General features: G+C 40.1%; 2 protein-coding genes across 15 annotated transcripts in view; both read left to right on the top strand.

Annotated features, from left to right (window-relative positions):
• The window catches only part of stxbp5b (syntaxin binding protein 5b (tomosyn)), a 39,021-nt gene extending 32,845 nt beyond the window's left edge, over positions 1-6,176 (top strand). For all 7 annotated transcript variants that reach the window (XM_081603269.1, XM_081603268.1, XM_081603265.1 and 4 more), the window contains 3 exons: positions 961-1,072; positions 1,996-2,216; positions 2,307-6,176. In XM_081603269.1, coding sequence (XP_081459395.1) covers positions 961-1,072; positions 1,996-2,216; positions 2,307-2,348 — 375 coding nt within the window. In that variant the 3' untranslated portion in view covers positions 2,349-6,176. The remainder of the gene's footprint in view (positions 1-960; positions 1,073-1,995; positions 2,217-2,306) is intronic.
• A 492-nt stretch (positions 6,177-6,668) lies between these two features.
• Positions 6,669-15,256, top strand: part of sash1b (SAM and SH3 domain containing 1b) — a 60,589-nt gene continuing 52,001 nt past the window's right edge. The window contains exons 1-3 of one of the 8 annotated variants that reach the window (XM_017302431.2): positions 6,669-6,835; positions 6,927-7,092; positions 7,223-7,978. In XM_017302431.2, the coding sequence (XP_017157920.2) occupies positions 7,505-7,978 (474 nt within the window). In that variant the 5' untranslated portion in view covers positions 6,669-6,835; positions 6,927-7,092; positions 7,223-7,504. Of the gene's footprint in view, positions 7,979-15,256 lie in introns of all 8 variants that reach the window. The other 7 variants (XM_017302430.2, XM_008399058.3, XM_008399056.3 and 4 more) reach the window with 7 other exon arrangements.

Raw genomic sequence — 15,256 nt, 5'->3', positions numbered from 1 at the left:
AAATCGTGTTAATGCCGTTTTACGTGGCATAATTAGTGAAAAACGATGCATAGTTTTCTAAATAAGTTTGGGTCATTTTTGCATTCGGCTCCGTTTATTTTAAACACCTAAAATAATTTCCAGAGCAATCAGAGGTTGCCTGCTTTGTAGAAAATAAAAATGTCTGCCTATGTACAGTGGTGGATACCAACTAGTTACATTTATTCAAGTAACTTTTTGGGAATAATTTACTTTTAGAAGTATTTTTTACTCTGCTTACATTTTACTTTTACTTGAGTGATTTTATTATAAAGTATAAAGTTCATACTCAATCAACTGAGTAACTTTTTGTTAAAGTTTCAGAAGTTTCATGCTGAAAGAAATTCAGCATAAAACTGAATTTGTGGTTTTTGGTTTTTGAGTTATTTGTATGAATTATTTTCATTTTGGTAGTACCAAAATTTCCACATAACTTTATATGCCTGCCTGTCTGCCTGATGCCTGTCTGACTATATGTCTGCCTAATTTCATTTTTAAATATCATCAAATGATTAATGTTTTCATCTGTTACTCTGTAGCTGGATCCATATCAGCGCCTCTGTGAAGCACAGTGGTGGTGGTATCATGCTGTGGGGAGGCTTCAAAAGGAAGCCTGAAATGAATTCTGATGACCAATAATTGCACTGGATTTTATTTTTTGTACTGACAGCTAAATATAAATACCTTTTTTTTGTAGAAATTTATTTTCTTTTTTCTTCCATTTCACAAATATGCTCCACTTTGTGTTTGTCATGTAAAACCTCAGTGAAAATCGTAAAGTAAATTTTTGTTAACTATTGAAGGGTGTACAGACGTTTTGGTAGGAAATTGCATTATTTCAAATCCTGGGTTGTGTTTTTGTTTGTAAAGCCGACGTTTAGACTGAACATCCTGTGGGAGAATATATTGAAACGGACGTGCTGATGCTTTTGTCGTCCTCAGGAAATGCTCAGCGAGTTATTTACCCCCGTGGAGACGCCGGAGGCTCCGAACAGAGGCTTTTTCAAAGGCCTTTTTGGCGGAGGAGCTCAGTCTCTGGACAGGGAAGACCTCTGTGAGTGTGCAGCGTCCTTCGGGCGTTACATAAGGCCGCTCTAAACTTCTACATCACATTTACATAATACCTCCTCTCCGTTCTCAGCAGTTTTCCCATCAGTGATGCTTTCACTGCCCTTTCATTTCTCAATAGACCAGTGAGCGTTGGCTCGCTGCTTAAAGCTGCTACCAAGATGTTACCTTATGCGCAAACAAAGTCACTTTACTAAAGTTTGTCTAGAGAACATATCATTGTCAGTTTTTTATACACTTTGCTTTTTTTTGTTGTTATTTAATGAAGATAAAACTAACTCTCAGAAATAAGCTTCCATGTTTCGATGCATCTGGTGACATCACATAAGGCAATTCAGTTTTTTGTGTGTTTTTTTTTGAGTATGTCTACTTGTAATCTTAGAGGGACGTATAAACTAGGATCAACTCTTTATATTTATTTTTGTTATGGTTTTAACTGGAACTGAAACGATTAATCGTGATGAATCGATTATTGAAATAATCGTCAGTTAATCTAGTAATTGATTAGTCGTTAACTGCAGCATAAAGACTTAAAAAGAAGAAAAAAAACAATATATTCACAGCAGTAATTAACCAAATCTGTGCCAAATACATATCTGTTAGGTGAAAACACCTGACAGTAAAAATGTGTCACCCAAAGCTCCTCCAGTGTTATAGTTTCAGCTCCACCTGGTCCAAATCCACTAAAGGAAAGCCATGTTGTTGCATTTTAGGCAATGAAATGTTTTACTTAATTAAAAAAGAAATTTGCTCATTTTCATCTTTTAATGTAGTTCTAGTATTGCATGTAAAAAACCTTTAAGTGGGTGAATGAAAAATCAGCAAAATGTGCCACTTCGTTTTTTTTTTTGTATCAAATTAATCAAATAATCATCAGTCTTTTTTTTTTGTCTTGTTTTTGTTTGCTAGTCGGCGAAACGGCGGCCGGCAAGGCCTCTCGTAGCCTGGCCCAGCACATCCCAGGCCCGGGCAGCATGGAGGGCATGAAGGGCGCGGCGTCCGGGGTGGTGGGCGACCTCGCCCGCGCCCGAGTGGCGCTGGACGAGAGAGGGCAGAAACTGGGAGAACTGGAGGAGAGGACGGCAGCCATGATGGCCAGCGCAGAGTCCTTCTCGAAACACGCCCACGACGTACGGAACCGCCTCCGCTTTCACCCGGTTTGTTTTCTTGTTGTTCTCCCTCTGAAATCAATCTGTTATTTTTCTTGTTTCTCTCCCCAGATGATGGTGAAGTACAAAGATAAAAAGTGGTACCAGCTCTGATGACAGCGAGCGGAGAGCCGGACTCTGTCATGCACACCAGTATGTCCGGGGAGCTGGGATTCCTCCTCTTCTCTATTTTTTTTTTTTTTTCCTGTTTTTCTCCGCGCGGGCGTGCGGTCGGGCGGGCTGGACGTGCTCTGCTCAACAGATTCATGCTCTTTCTCTCAGCACAATAATCTTCACTCTCCATCACTCCAGTCGACAGACGAGAAGCAAGCTCCTTGGCTTCTCTTCTTCCGTTTCACCCGACAGCGATAGAAGATCGACGTATATCCACACCTGTTGCTTTTCGAGTGAAGACGGGAAGGGAGGAGGGACAATTCTGCAAATATGATGTACTCTGGGTGGCCTGGCTGCACTTTCCCACCCCCCTTTTTTTTTTCTTTCTAAGCCCTTTATTGTGTCTGCCAAACACAGCGAACTTAAACGAGGAGAAAAGTCTGATCCTTCGAAACGAATCGAGTGAACACGTGAGGCTCCACAGGAGTGACTGGGAAGGACTTCTGTTTCGTTTTTCTGTCCTTTTTCTCTTGTTTTCTCCATCTAGAAAGGGCCTCGAAGCACTTAGAGTAGTAGAGTAGATAAATTGGACAAACAGATGCTGGATCTGTTGCCTCTTAACTGAACAAGGGCTGGTAGTTCAGTAGTTTGCCATCGACATTTTCACGGCTACCGAGTCGCTTTTCGGGCGAGAATGTTTTCTGAGTCACTTTGGTTTTTATTTAAAGTAGAAAAATATTTTGGCATTGAAGATTGTGTGTTGGGCATTAAAAAAATAAATGAGCAAAAAAAAAGTGCTAAAAATGTTTACCCCCAATGAAGAGTTTACATTGTTCTCCAACAAATGAGTTGAGACACTGGAAAACCCCCGAGTGCTGAAGTCAGATCTTGTGACAGGCTAAACAAAGATTGTTTTTATTTTAACAAGGATAAATGTTGGGGTTTTTTTAGAAGTTTTCTGAGATAAAAATCAACCTTTTTTTTCATCCTGGTGTGGCTAAAGATGATTTTTGTCTATTTTTTAAATATTTTTTTTTAGATGCACATGGAAGAAAAAAGCGTGTTTGTCTTACAGCACAACGGAAGTGGTGATGCTGTTTGTGTTGGTAGACATGACCGAGCACAGTGACGTGCTCCACACAGTGCCACAGCTCGTCTCTTTATGAACTGCTCTTTTAAACACTCTCTCTCTCTTTTTTGTTTTTGTTTGTTCGCCTTTGCCTCATGAAGCGTAAACGCTAACCTCTAGTTATGTGTACGCTACTGTGACTTGCAAAAGTATTCATCCCTTGTGAGCTATTCCTCATCAAAGAAGAGCGTGGTTGTGAAGGATCGGGAGTATTTTGGATGGTTTTCGTGTTTACAAATTCAAATCTGTAAATTGTGGTATGTTTTAGTTTTCAGCCCTGTCTTTATTATGATAATGACAGGGCTGTCTTTATTATTGGCTTTATTACAGAGCAAATGTTAAGTTGCTCTGTGACAACTTAACATTTTTCCTCAGAGCTTCAACAAACGTTGACTAGATCGTTCTAACAAAGCAACAGATTGTAATCCAAATCTTTAATGCTTTGGCTCGTCATCACTCTTCGCCACAGAACTCTGCTGCAGCTTCCATTCAATACAAAAGGTCCCACAGCATGATACTCCCACCGCCGTGGTATTTTTAGGGTGACGTGCAATGTTTTTGACTCCAGTCTGCTGTGAGATGTTCAAAACTGAAGCTTCTCCACAGTTGTATCCCTGACCTGTCCACTGTCTTTTTTTTTTTTTTGGTCTTTGTGATATTTGTTTGCAATTGCTCTTTGCAGATCAGCCATATTTTATTCCAAGCTTAAACTACACACAGTTCCACTCCATTTGCTAATTAGGTTGCACTTTTTATTTTGTGGGATCACATAAAAAGGAGGCTGAACAGACAATAAATGCCACATTTTTTTTTAATTTTCATTGAGGACAATGAAGTTTGTAACATAGTAAAGTAAAAAAAAAAAGTTCCAAGGGGTATGAATACTTTTGCTAAGCGTTGTACAGGTTTGTGTATGTGAAAATGCGTATACGAAGGAATATGTGTAGTATGGCCGCCATATTGATGCAGTGCATTACATCAGATCTCTACAGGTTAAATTAATTTTTCCTGGAGTGTTTTGTCAAAAAAAAAAAAAGATTCAATATTTTTGTTTCCTTTCACAAACTGCAATGATCTGCTGCTGTTACAAGCTAACATAGGAAAAGCAAGACTTCAAATTGCTGCCAAATGCTGTAAATAGCGCGACGGTTTGACCGCGAATCTGAGCGCGCGAGCTTCGGCAACACTGTACGCTTGCGGCCATGTTGTTTTCTGACACCAAAGAGTTACCTTTATTTCACAGAGTTGTCTTTATTTATGTATTTTTCCCCTCCGGAATACTAAGAGCGTATTTTGACACTCGTCGAAGTCTACTGTGTACACGAAGGAGAGCAGACTGACTTTTTTTTTTTTTTTTTCTCGTATAAGCACGACACTTTTCTGCACCGTCTCGACCTGCTTTGATTTTTTATTTTTGTTCAGAAAGGTGAGCAGCGCGAGCTGGAAGAGTTTCTTTCCAAACTGATTGATCCACTGGAGAGAAAAATCTAGAGCCGTCGGCTGGAAAAGACCGAAATGTCTGAACCCTGCGGTGGATTACGCAGCAGTTTTCAAAGAGACCCTTCACTTGTCAGACAGCTGATTTAATCTACTCCACTTTATACTACTGAGATTACCCCATTTGGAAGAGTAAAATATGTGGGTTTTGCACTATTTTTTGTACTCTGTAAAATTTTGCTATGATTTTTAATGTGTCCCATTTTCCTTTTTTTTCTCTTTTTTTTTTTTGAAGGACCAAAACATCGTAAACTTGTGCTTATTTATATCATTCGCTGATTATGATTTCTTCATTCTCAGATTTTGTTCATGTCAGATTAAAGAAACTATAAAATATTTATATTTTAAAACAAATATATATATATATATATTAAATGAAAATATACTTTTATTTCAAAATCTATTAAAATAAGTACTTTTATGTCATTTTGAGATGGAGGAAGTGACGTCTATGTCCAACCAGTGGCTCTTCATTACTCTTCATTCAGAAACCATTTTCCTGTATCCAAGTCGCTCATCCGATTTTAAAGCTTTGCTACTGCAGCAGGATCACCTCCTTCTGCTGGGCTGCTGGGTTCTTTCTACTAAGTGTGGCCTCGACTTTAAAAGTGCTTCAGTTTGCAACTTGTACGTCCTAAATGGTCTCTTATTGCACATTGAAGGATGCATGATATTACGTGTTTACAAACTTGAAACGACCATGTATTATCCCTCTTAGAGATCGTCTGTTCTGGCATTTGTATTTAGCACCACGTTGAACAAAAATCCTGAAGTTCCCGTTTCGCCTCCCTCATGCGGTCGTGCCAGTCGTATAAGTGCGAGGGGTGGAGGGAGGGGCTGGGGGATGATGTACATTTTGTTTTTCTCTCTCTCTGGTATATTTGTTAAGGTCACTGTTTGCTTCGGAGAACCTCTCGCTTTTCCCCCATTGCGCTGTAGAAACGCGTCCCGCAGTCGAGCATCGTGCCGGAGAGCTCTCGCCATACTTCCGTCCATCCATCCGTCTTCTGGGATGATGAACATCTGTGGAGTTGCAGTATTTTGTTTGGAAAAAATAAATAAATTTTGTACAGTTTTATTAAAATCGATTTCACATGGATGTCTGACTTAATCTGCTGCCACAAACAATTTAGACTGTAGATACAGTATATATAGATATTATTGTGCAATGGAAAAAAAAATAAATGTAAAACCCAAAGTAACATTTGTCCTGTGGTTTCTGTTCTTATGTAGTTAATCGTTTTATTGAGAAGTTTTTGACACTCATCAGGTCACAGTTCCAGTTGTGAATTTACTGTCCTAAATAAAACAAAACAAATACAAAACTTATACATTTTTTTTTATTACATTTGCCTCACTTCTTCTGTGGTTAGATGTTAAAGATTCCCCTGATATTTTTTTAGACTTCATGTGTCATCTTTTAAGAACCGCCAGGTTTAACATATCCGAGTTAGACAGATGTATGTTTTGGCTCCCATTAAATTAGTTGATCCCTTTTATCCACAACTTATCAAGCAGCATCAACCATATTTAAGAACTCTAATCATTTGATTTTCTGTTTCATTTCCTATCAGAAACACATTTCTTTGACTAAATCCGTCTGAGACGAGAATCGTTTTGGGCTCAAATTAATTCCCCTCATTAATTGGGAGAGAAACCACACTTTTTGTGGTTTCTCAAGTTCTGGCTGAATATTGAAACGCTTCTCAAACTGCCCTGCAGGTGGCAGCAGCGCTCGGCGTACTCTCGTCATCCGGCCGGCGGGCAGGGAGCCACATCGGTCGGAAGCCGGGGCAGCAGCAGCATCCTCACTGACTGAACTGTCTGCAGAAGCGGAGGGGCAGGAAACTTAAAACGCGGCGTAGGTGCACAACAAACTGAACTAAATGCGCTCTGCTCGCCTGGAGGTTTTTTTTCTTTTTTGTTTTTTGACGCTCTGTTTGTGACAGTAGCGACTTGTTTCGGCTGCTGCCTCCGCACTCTCTGCTCCGGATAAATGTTTGATGGAGCTCCGCGTCTTTCGCCGCTGCGATGAATGAAACAAAGAGGATGGACGCAGTCCTGGGGAAACATTAACGCGGTTTGTTCCCGGATTGAGAGAAAGTATCAACTTTTAAGGTAACTCATTACTTGTAATATGGAAGAAGTCTGAAAGTAGAAGAACTTCGCTGTAATGCCTAAGATGCAGTCTCGCGCTTGTTCGGACCGTGAATTTACCTCATTTGTACACTTTTACGTGACGTCACAGGTTGAGGTCATTAAAGCCTGAACCTTCAGCGGGGTACATGACCTGAACACGCCTGATAATTTCAGGTAGCGCCTTTATTTTTTATTATTATTCTCTGAATGCTTCAAATATGAGTTACCTGTGCTTTCTGAAACTTACCAGCAGATGTGCCTAATTTGGAGAGCTGAACCTGGTTCTGTTTGTGTTGCATGGACCACTCAGCTGCACTGCCAAGGGGGAGATGATGATGATGATGATGATGATGAGTATGAATTAAATTCGCCTTGTTAATTCTGTCCTAAGATGAGCCAGGGGGCAAACCTCGTCCTCCAGTGGCTCTCGAAGCTCCACCTGGCCCAGTACGTCGAGTCTTTCCTTGACAACGGCTACGACGACCTAGAAGTCTGCAAGCAGATCGGAGAGCCGGATCTGGACGCGATCGGCGTCCAAGTCCAGTACCACAGGCACCGGCTCCTCTCAGCCGTGCAGGAGCTCATAGAGGAGGACAGAAGGAGAGCACCTGGCTACTATTTCACCTTGGAGCCTCTGGAGGCTTCTGCTCGTCACCACGCCGACAGAGCGCGCGACCCGGGGTCGCTGAGGTCACACGCGCAGACCACGGCCGTACACCAGGCCTCCTGTCCCGGAAACCACAACCCGAGGTTCACAGACTGCAACGACTTTGTGACTTATCCCAAGCTGAAGCTGAAGGTGCTGATAAGAGACAAGCTGGCAAAAGATGGAATCAACCTGGGACAAGCACCTTACACCCACAAGGTAGGGAACTGTCACCCTGTGTGTTTCGCTCTTTGTTCAGACTGGATGCTGGCTCGTCTGAAGCTGTCTCTTTGAGTTTAATATGCTCACTTTGCTGTGTGTGTGTGATGAAGAGTGTGACGAATTCCTTTGATGCTGCTGACGTCCATTGATTCCTCTTTAGGGCTCTTGGGGATGTGTTGCTGTCTTAGGCTGCTGCAGGGATTCACCGCACTGTTAATGTACTCAGTCTTTTTAAATTAGGCTTTGCTGACTTGATTTATTTGCAAATTTCCACTCCCTTCTGATCTTTCCTGCACATTTTTTTTAGATGGAAGTAAACCCACTTCCTGCAACTACAACCATCTTGTTTTTTTTTTGTTTTTTTTTTGCGTGCCTCATTTTGTGCAAGAAACGGTTTAGAAACTATTAAAATCTTGAAAAGGTTTGACTTGTTGCCTTCTGTGCTCGAACATGCAGAACATTGATAAGCCTATTAAAGGCAGGTGTGGCTGATTACGGGCAAGTTTTTAGTCAAAACTAAATATGCCATCTTAAATTTTCCTTCTCTAGCAGGATTTTTTAGTATGACTCATGAGTCATTACTGTGAATTTGAGCTGCGATTGTATTACTATTGTTTTAGTTTAGATCCTTGGTGTTCAAATGTTTTGCCACAAAATCAAAGTCTGCAAGCTCAGGAAATGTTTTGTTTTTTTCTTTCAGCAGGAACCGGGCAGTGGAATAGAAATTGAAGTTTTAATGCAACAACATATGAAAATGTTTTACGAGTATCAATAGTTTTACCTGTTAACTATGTGATTGCACAAGTTGAAATTGCAGAAAGAAATTTGCTTAATGGAAGCTTTAAAATTTTGAAACAACTCACCGATAAGTTTTTGTGAGGATGAGGTGGTTTTACGGCTTTATTGAAATTAGTGTATTTCGCAAAAAGGAAACGCTTTTTGCATTACACGAGTCACGTGATCAACAACTGAATGCTACTACTGACGGAAACGGTGAAGAAGACGACAGGAAGTGGTAGGAAAGAGATGACGCCACTTTTTTTTTTTAACCCTTTACGTTCTAAATTTAAAATCTCCGCCTGGACGTTTTTGCTTATTTTAATTGTACGGAGTTCTTTAAATGTCTTGTGGGTAAATATATATTTGCCCATTTATCCATAACAAATGGAACTTTCGATATCTAGCAGTTATTTTTGCAATTTGCCAGCATCCCACAGATTAATTTCACTCCCTGCTACGGCGGGAGAGAAATTACCGTAATAACCCGATATCGGTTGGAAAGCGCACGTCTCACCTTTCAGAAACCGTTGTAGTTTTTCAGATAGCGCAACGTGTGGTGGAATTACGGTAGATGAACAGAATACCTGTGCTCCATTTAGGCCTGAGAGGGTTTAATGACTTATCACTTAAACTCATTCTTATGTGATTGTAATTGCATCTCAAATTTAGTGGAAATACTGAAATTTTGAAATGGTTTTTCTGGATGTTAGCGGAGTATCATGGAAACGCATCTACTGTTGATCAGTAGTTGTTGCTGATGGGTCAGCAGGACCAGGAGGTCTGTAGTCCAGGCCTGTATGTGCGCTGTTGATCGTTCTTCCATCAACGATCCCCTGCAGATCTAAACCCAGGCACTGTGTTTGTCTGGACTGTTTCTGTGGTTTGGGCCTCTGATGAACTGTTGACCTGTTCATGGCCTGCTTCCCCCTCTTGACAGCTGGCATAGGTTTTATTCCCTCTGACCTCAAACAGGTTGCATCTGGTATAGAAAAATGCATAGACAGCTTAGTGTGAAGGAAAATACTCTAATCCACTGAAGGCTTTACACTATACTTAAAACATAACCAGCAGCAGTGTACAATTTGGTTGAAGATGGCAGATGTTTGCTTCATGTGGATCATCTACTGACGGTGTTTCTTGTGTCATGATCCACTTCCTGCAGGACCGGCTGGTTCATGTGGCTGCAGAGGATAGTTATTGCACTCAGCCTGTGATATACTCAGAGGACAGTCTGTGGTCATCCAGGTGAAAAGAATAGTGACAGGTCTGGCTTGTTTTCAGCAGACTGTCTCTGACTCTGAGGAAGGAGGCACTGATAAAACTCTGGATGTTTCATCAGAGAAAATGGATGATGATCGTTGTAATCTGTCCAAAGTGTGTCTGTTTTCGCTGTACCGTACCTGACTGTCGGGATGAATCTCTACCATCCGGCCCTGTCAACTGTGACTGAAGAACATCTCTACATTTTCAGGCTTTGTGACTGGACTGACCACAAAACGGTTTTGTTCGCAATCACACTGTAATGCCTAAGCACAGTTTTGACCATAAATAAAACGCATAACCCGTTTCGCTCCTGCTGTCTGACATTAAAGTACACGAAACGTTTCCCGTTTTGGGTTAGTTTTACCAAAATTTAAAATTAGATTTTTTAGAGAACAAAGAATAAACGTAATGTAGTACGAATTTAAATATTTCGGAAAACCCACTTGGCGATGATGCTTTGTATGCTAAGAATAGCTTAGTTGGCAACATTTGAGCTAATTAGATTGAAACCAGTGAGCGTATTTCAAGGCAACAACCCAAACTCACTCTTTTCTTGTGTGACGACAGAATAAATCAAGACATGTTTGGATGAAAAATGTTCATATCGGCCCCAGATCAAAATAATAATAATACACTTTATTATTTATGTAGCATCTTGTAACAATGCCTTGCATTGATCCAAAGTGTTTAACAAGATAAAACAGTGCTCGTTAAAAAAAAACACAATTAAAAAAAAAAAGTAAAATGAAATATAAAAATACTAAAAGTTGAACATCTAAAACCCTACAAAAGCAGAAGACGTCATACAGCTGTTAAGTGAGTGTTACGATTCAAAATCTAACATGTTTGAAAAGCCGCTCAGCATGGAAGAAGCCATTTCAACAGCAGTAAGATTAGTTTGCTGAAAGGTGTGTGTGAGCAATGCGGTCTGCAAACCCGACTCTGTTACACCAGTTCTGTCCGGAGGATTGGACCAAACTTCCAGCAAACAATCGTTTGTCCTTCCACACATGTGGGAGGACAAACGTAACTTTGAACCCCATCATGCAGCTTAAGAGGGAATTCTACCAGAAACTAAACAAATGCATGGAAACTGCTGAGTTTGAAGAGAATAAAAGTAAAAAATGGTCTCCATGATGATGTCATTATTCTGGTATTTAGCAAACAGAAATAACTTTGGTAATCCTGTGAGCTTAAACTGGGAATGTTTAGTCTGCTTAATGTCACCGAGACAAGAAAAATATCTGGTTTCAGTTGTTTGTGCATTTCAGACCAGTCAGGCCAGATGTTGGTTCCTGTCTGATTGAAGTGGTGTGTCGTATTTCTGCTAATAATAAAGAGCATTTTGAGTGCCTGCTAACACAATCCTCAGTCGTATGCCAAACGGTCTTGTTTGCCTTTGGTGAAGATTACCCACTTTGGCGTATTGGCCTTATTTTGACAATGAAAATTTAATTTCCATCTGCTGCGCACAAGGCTTTAAAGCGGTTTCTGCTTTCTCCCAGTGCCGAATAGCTGTGGCCAATTTCTCAGTTGCAGGCACAGGCAGCTGATGAAAGATTCAGGAGTTACTAACGACTAAGAGCAGAGGAACTTTCTAGTTGACTTCTGACCTTTTTCGAGCGGCTGCAGTGAGTAAATGCATTGTTAGACTTAAGCCCTTCTCTAATCTTCTGAGATTGTTCCCACTGAGTGATCATCACTAACAAATTATTGATGTCTAGCGTTGGTTCTCTTGCCTTCACCTCTGCTCTTAGCGTTTAGCGTGTCGGGTCGTCACTCATGCTTCATTTCTGAGAGATCCGGGCCAGCCTTTTCGACACACTAAATTGACCCCCTTCAGTGCGTCCGCTGAGACGGCGTGTGCGGTCGTTTCATTCGTTTTCATCGTGACCGAGTGTCGCTGTTGGACTTGGGAGTCAGTCGTCAGCGAGGAGGGATTTGAAGCCATCAGCTGGGATTGGTTGGCTGCATGTGAACAGCATTTTGAAGCAGTTTGGCCTTTCAGGTTCACCAGATTCAGTCCATTAACACAACTACAGGTATATGTAGGCCACCACTGCTATTTTTTACCCCCTCCCAGTGTGAGTACCGTAGCTTCAGGCGGAGCTGGGATGATATTTTTACTTTGATTTGTACGAGGTTTTCACTGTCTGATTATCTGAGGGGAAAAATACACCAAGGTGTTTTTAAAATCAAGAAAAAGAAAATAAACATAATGGTTTTTTGTATAAAACAGGGAAGCAAGCATTTTTTTCCTACTACTCCTAAAAGAAAACATGACATGATTATTATACAATTGTACTAATATTTATGTAATGTTTGGATAATATATACTTAGAGGTTTTCTGTAAATTATCATAGTTTTCTGACAATTTTCCTTAAAGAAAAATAAACATTTTGGCCAAAGTTTTGAAATCAGTTTAAGTGTAATCAATATGTAAGATGCAAGACTTGCAGTGAAATCGGTGGAATACTATTGAGCCAAAATCCTTTTTTTTTGTTGTTTGTTTGTTTTTTATTAAAAAAGTTAAACAGCATTTGGGTAAAGTGTAACCTTACTTCCTAAGTTATTTCTTATATAAAGTTGAAGAAAAACAGAGCTCATAACAGAACATATGATACCAGTGGATAAAATCTTTTTTTTGTATAATGTCCTTCTAAACCCATTTAACGTCAAAATAATTTTTTTTTCTGTTTTTCTTTTTACAAAGTAAGCACAATTTTAACCTAAAAGAATTAAATTGTATGGTTAAAATGCAAAGTGTAATAAATTCCATAAAATAACAAAATGTAACAGGATTAAATAAAAAAATTGCATTAAAAATCATATGGGCTTCTAAGGGGGTTTGAACTCTGAACTCTAGTTATTGAGCAGTTCACATCACACAGAAACGGGAAGCTGCAGCAGCCAATACATTCTGTCTTCCTCTGTTTTTTCATCTTGAGGATCAGTGTAAAGGGTGAAAAACTGAATTTGAATATTCACAAAACTTGCATTTTTTTAATATATTGAATTAAAAGATTTTCCATTGTGACGAAACATTTGCAAGGCTCTGTCTTGTCCTCAGCTTCGATTCACTAATTGATGTACTTTAGATTTCCTATGTAGTCAAATGTGAGCACATGTAATGTAGCACTTTAAAAAACCATGTTCATGTTGCTGATTCTTGATTCTTCAACTCCTTTGGGATCATCCAGATTCTCCTGACAGAGTCCGTACACAGATCAATACAATATGGCTTCAGAAACTATAATTACTACTCTCTGCTCATGGTAATGGGATTCTTTCCTCTGTAGTTGGTAATTTGGTGATTTAATTTCAGTAAAATCCTAACTTTTTGTTTGCAACATGTTGTATCAGTATCTTAAAAAGCATCAAAACCTCAGAGGCCTTTGTCCATTGCTTTGCCTAAACAAATTCCCCAGTCTGGTGAATACATCTTAGTTGTTTGGAGGGTTTTTTGTGTTTTTGCTTTACCAAAGAATCGGAGGACAATAAGAACCAGCAGGCCCCTATTGATACAAGAAAGGAGGATCTGAATAGGACCTGACAAAACACAGGGTCTGCAGCAGGCAGCTGCCTTTGCCAACCAGAGCCTGAATGAGGCGGCGCTTGTTGAGCGTAGTTGGTTTTAAAATACCAACTGTATGTACGTATGTTATGTGACTCGAAAGAAACAGGAAAAATGTAAATGAATGAAAGGAGTGGCCTTTTAAACTACTTGTAAAGTCTTTGTAGCGCAATAATACCCTTTAGGGTAAACGGTAAAACTTAGACTTTAAACAGTTGAAGACACAATGTCAACATGGACACAAACATGATCCGGTGAAAACCGCTAAGACTTTTCAAAACATCTGTTATTTGTGCTGTTTAGTCATAAAATCAGGAGTGTGATGATGCATCCAGGGTTTCCCTCAGTGTATTATCAGCCTGGCAGGCCACCAGGCTTTACTTGTCCCCCCACCAGGCTAAGCATTGCTTATTTATTTTTTTTAGTCTTTTTTAAATATTTGTATTTTTTAAGACTTTATCGTTGCTGTCCAGGTGTTAATCTGCCAATAACTGATACTTTCAAATTTCCTGTCGACTTTAAATATTTTTAACTCAAAAACACGTTGGGTCGCTGGATGAATGACTGACCTAGCACATAACCACCGGGCTTAGCAAGTTTTCTGGGGGAAACCTTGTACAAGCTGTATTTTAAACATCATACAAACAGTGGAGATATGCATCTTTTCTCACTTTGTAACCGCATTCATAATGAAGAACGTTGTTATCACCTTGACCTGGTAGTATGAACTATCTATTTCCTGTTCAAAGAAAGATATTTTTGATATATATGGATGGCAGATCAAACCAAAAATTGCACAATTCCAAGTCATACCAAACTTATTCAGAAGGTTATTGAGGTTGCATTCTAAGGAAAAATTTAGAACATAGCTTCAAATGTGTTGGCAAATTAAAAAAAAAAGGCCAATTATGCACAGTCTCGCTGCTTTATATGGGCTCTGCATCACCCAGAGTCGGTGAGTTTTTTTTTAAGACTGACTAATCGGTTGTATCTTCCTCACTTTGCCTTCCTTTACTGTCCTGTAAGAGCCGTCACATATGGTGCAGTACGCTGTAAATTCATTAATAACTAGAGGTGTGCCAATCGATCGGCCACCGATCATAATCGTCCGATTTCCGTGAAAAAGTGTATGATCGATGATCGCCGATCACGGTCTCTTGTTGCCGATCACACAAACCGATCGCCTGCATCTCATTTCGCAGCCTGCCTGTGCAGCTGGTCTCCTATTTCCTTCACACTGTGCAAACGCGCAGCAACAAATCCTAAGCGATGTGGAACTATAACGCTCTGAGTGAATGGGGAAGTTTGCGTGTTGCAGTGGAAAATTGAAGCACGTCAAAATGCATCAACACGACGAATCTAATATGGCATAAAAACAATGCCATACTTGACGGAGTTTGGCTACATCGAGGCTCGCTGCACTAAAAAAAAAAAAAAGACGATCAGATAGCAGGTAAAGCAGCACACAGCTATACTCACCTGGATTAACATGACTGTCAGAAAGCTAAACAAATAACCCGCAAAATTATTTAAGTCTTCGAGCTGCGATGTAAGACGCTGGTTCTGCTCTCGCTGTTGAACCGCTGCTACGCGCTACAGGTAGTAATATTTCACAGACGGAGCGCCGCTTCTGCTCCACCTGGTAGTGACTCTCACA

This window comes from Poecilia reticulata, chromosome 22 (genome assembly GCF_904066995.2).
Source record: "Poecilia reticulata chromosome 22, P_reticulata-male-v2, whole genome shotgun sequence".
In the NCBI taxonomy this organism is placed as follows: Eukaryota; Metazoa; Chordata; class Actinopteri; order Cyprinodontiformes; family Poeciliidae; genus Poecilia; species Poecilia reticulata.
Note: the sequence above shows the minus strand (reverse complement) of the source record. Positions and strands in the feature narration are given on the sequence as shown.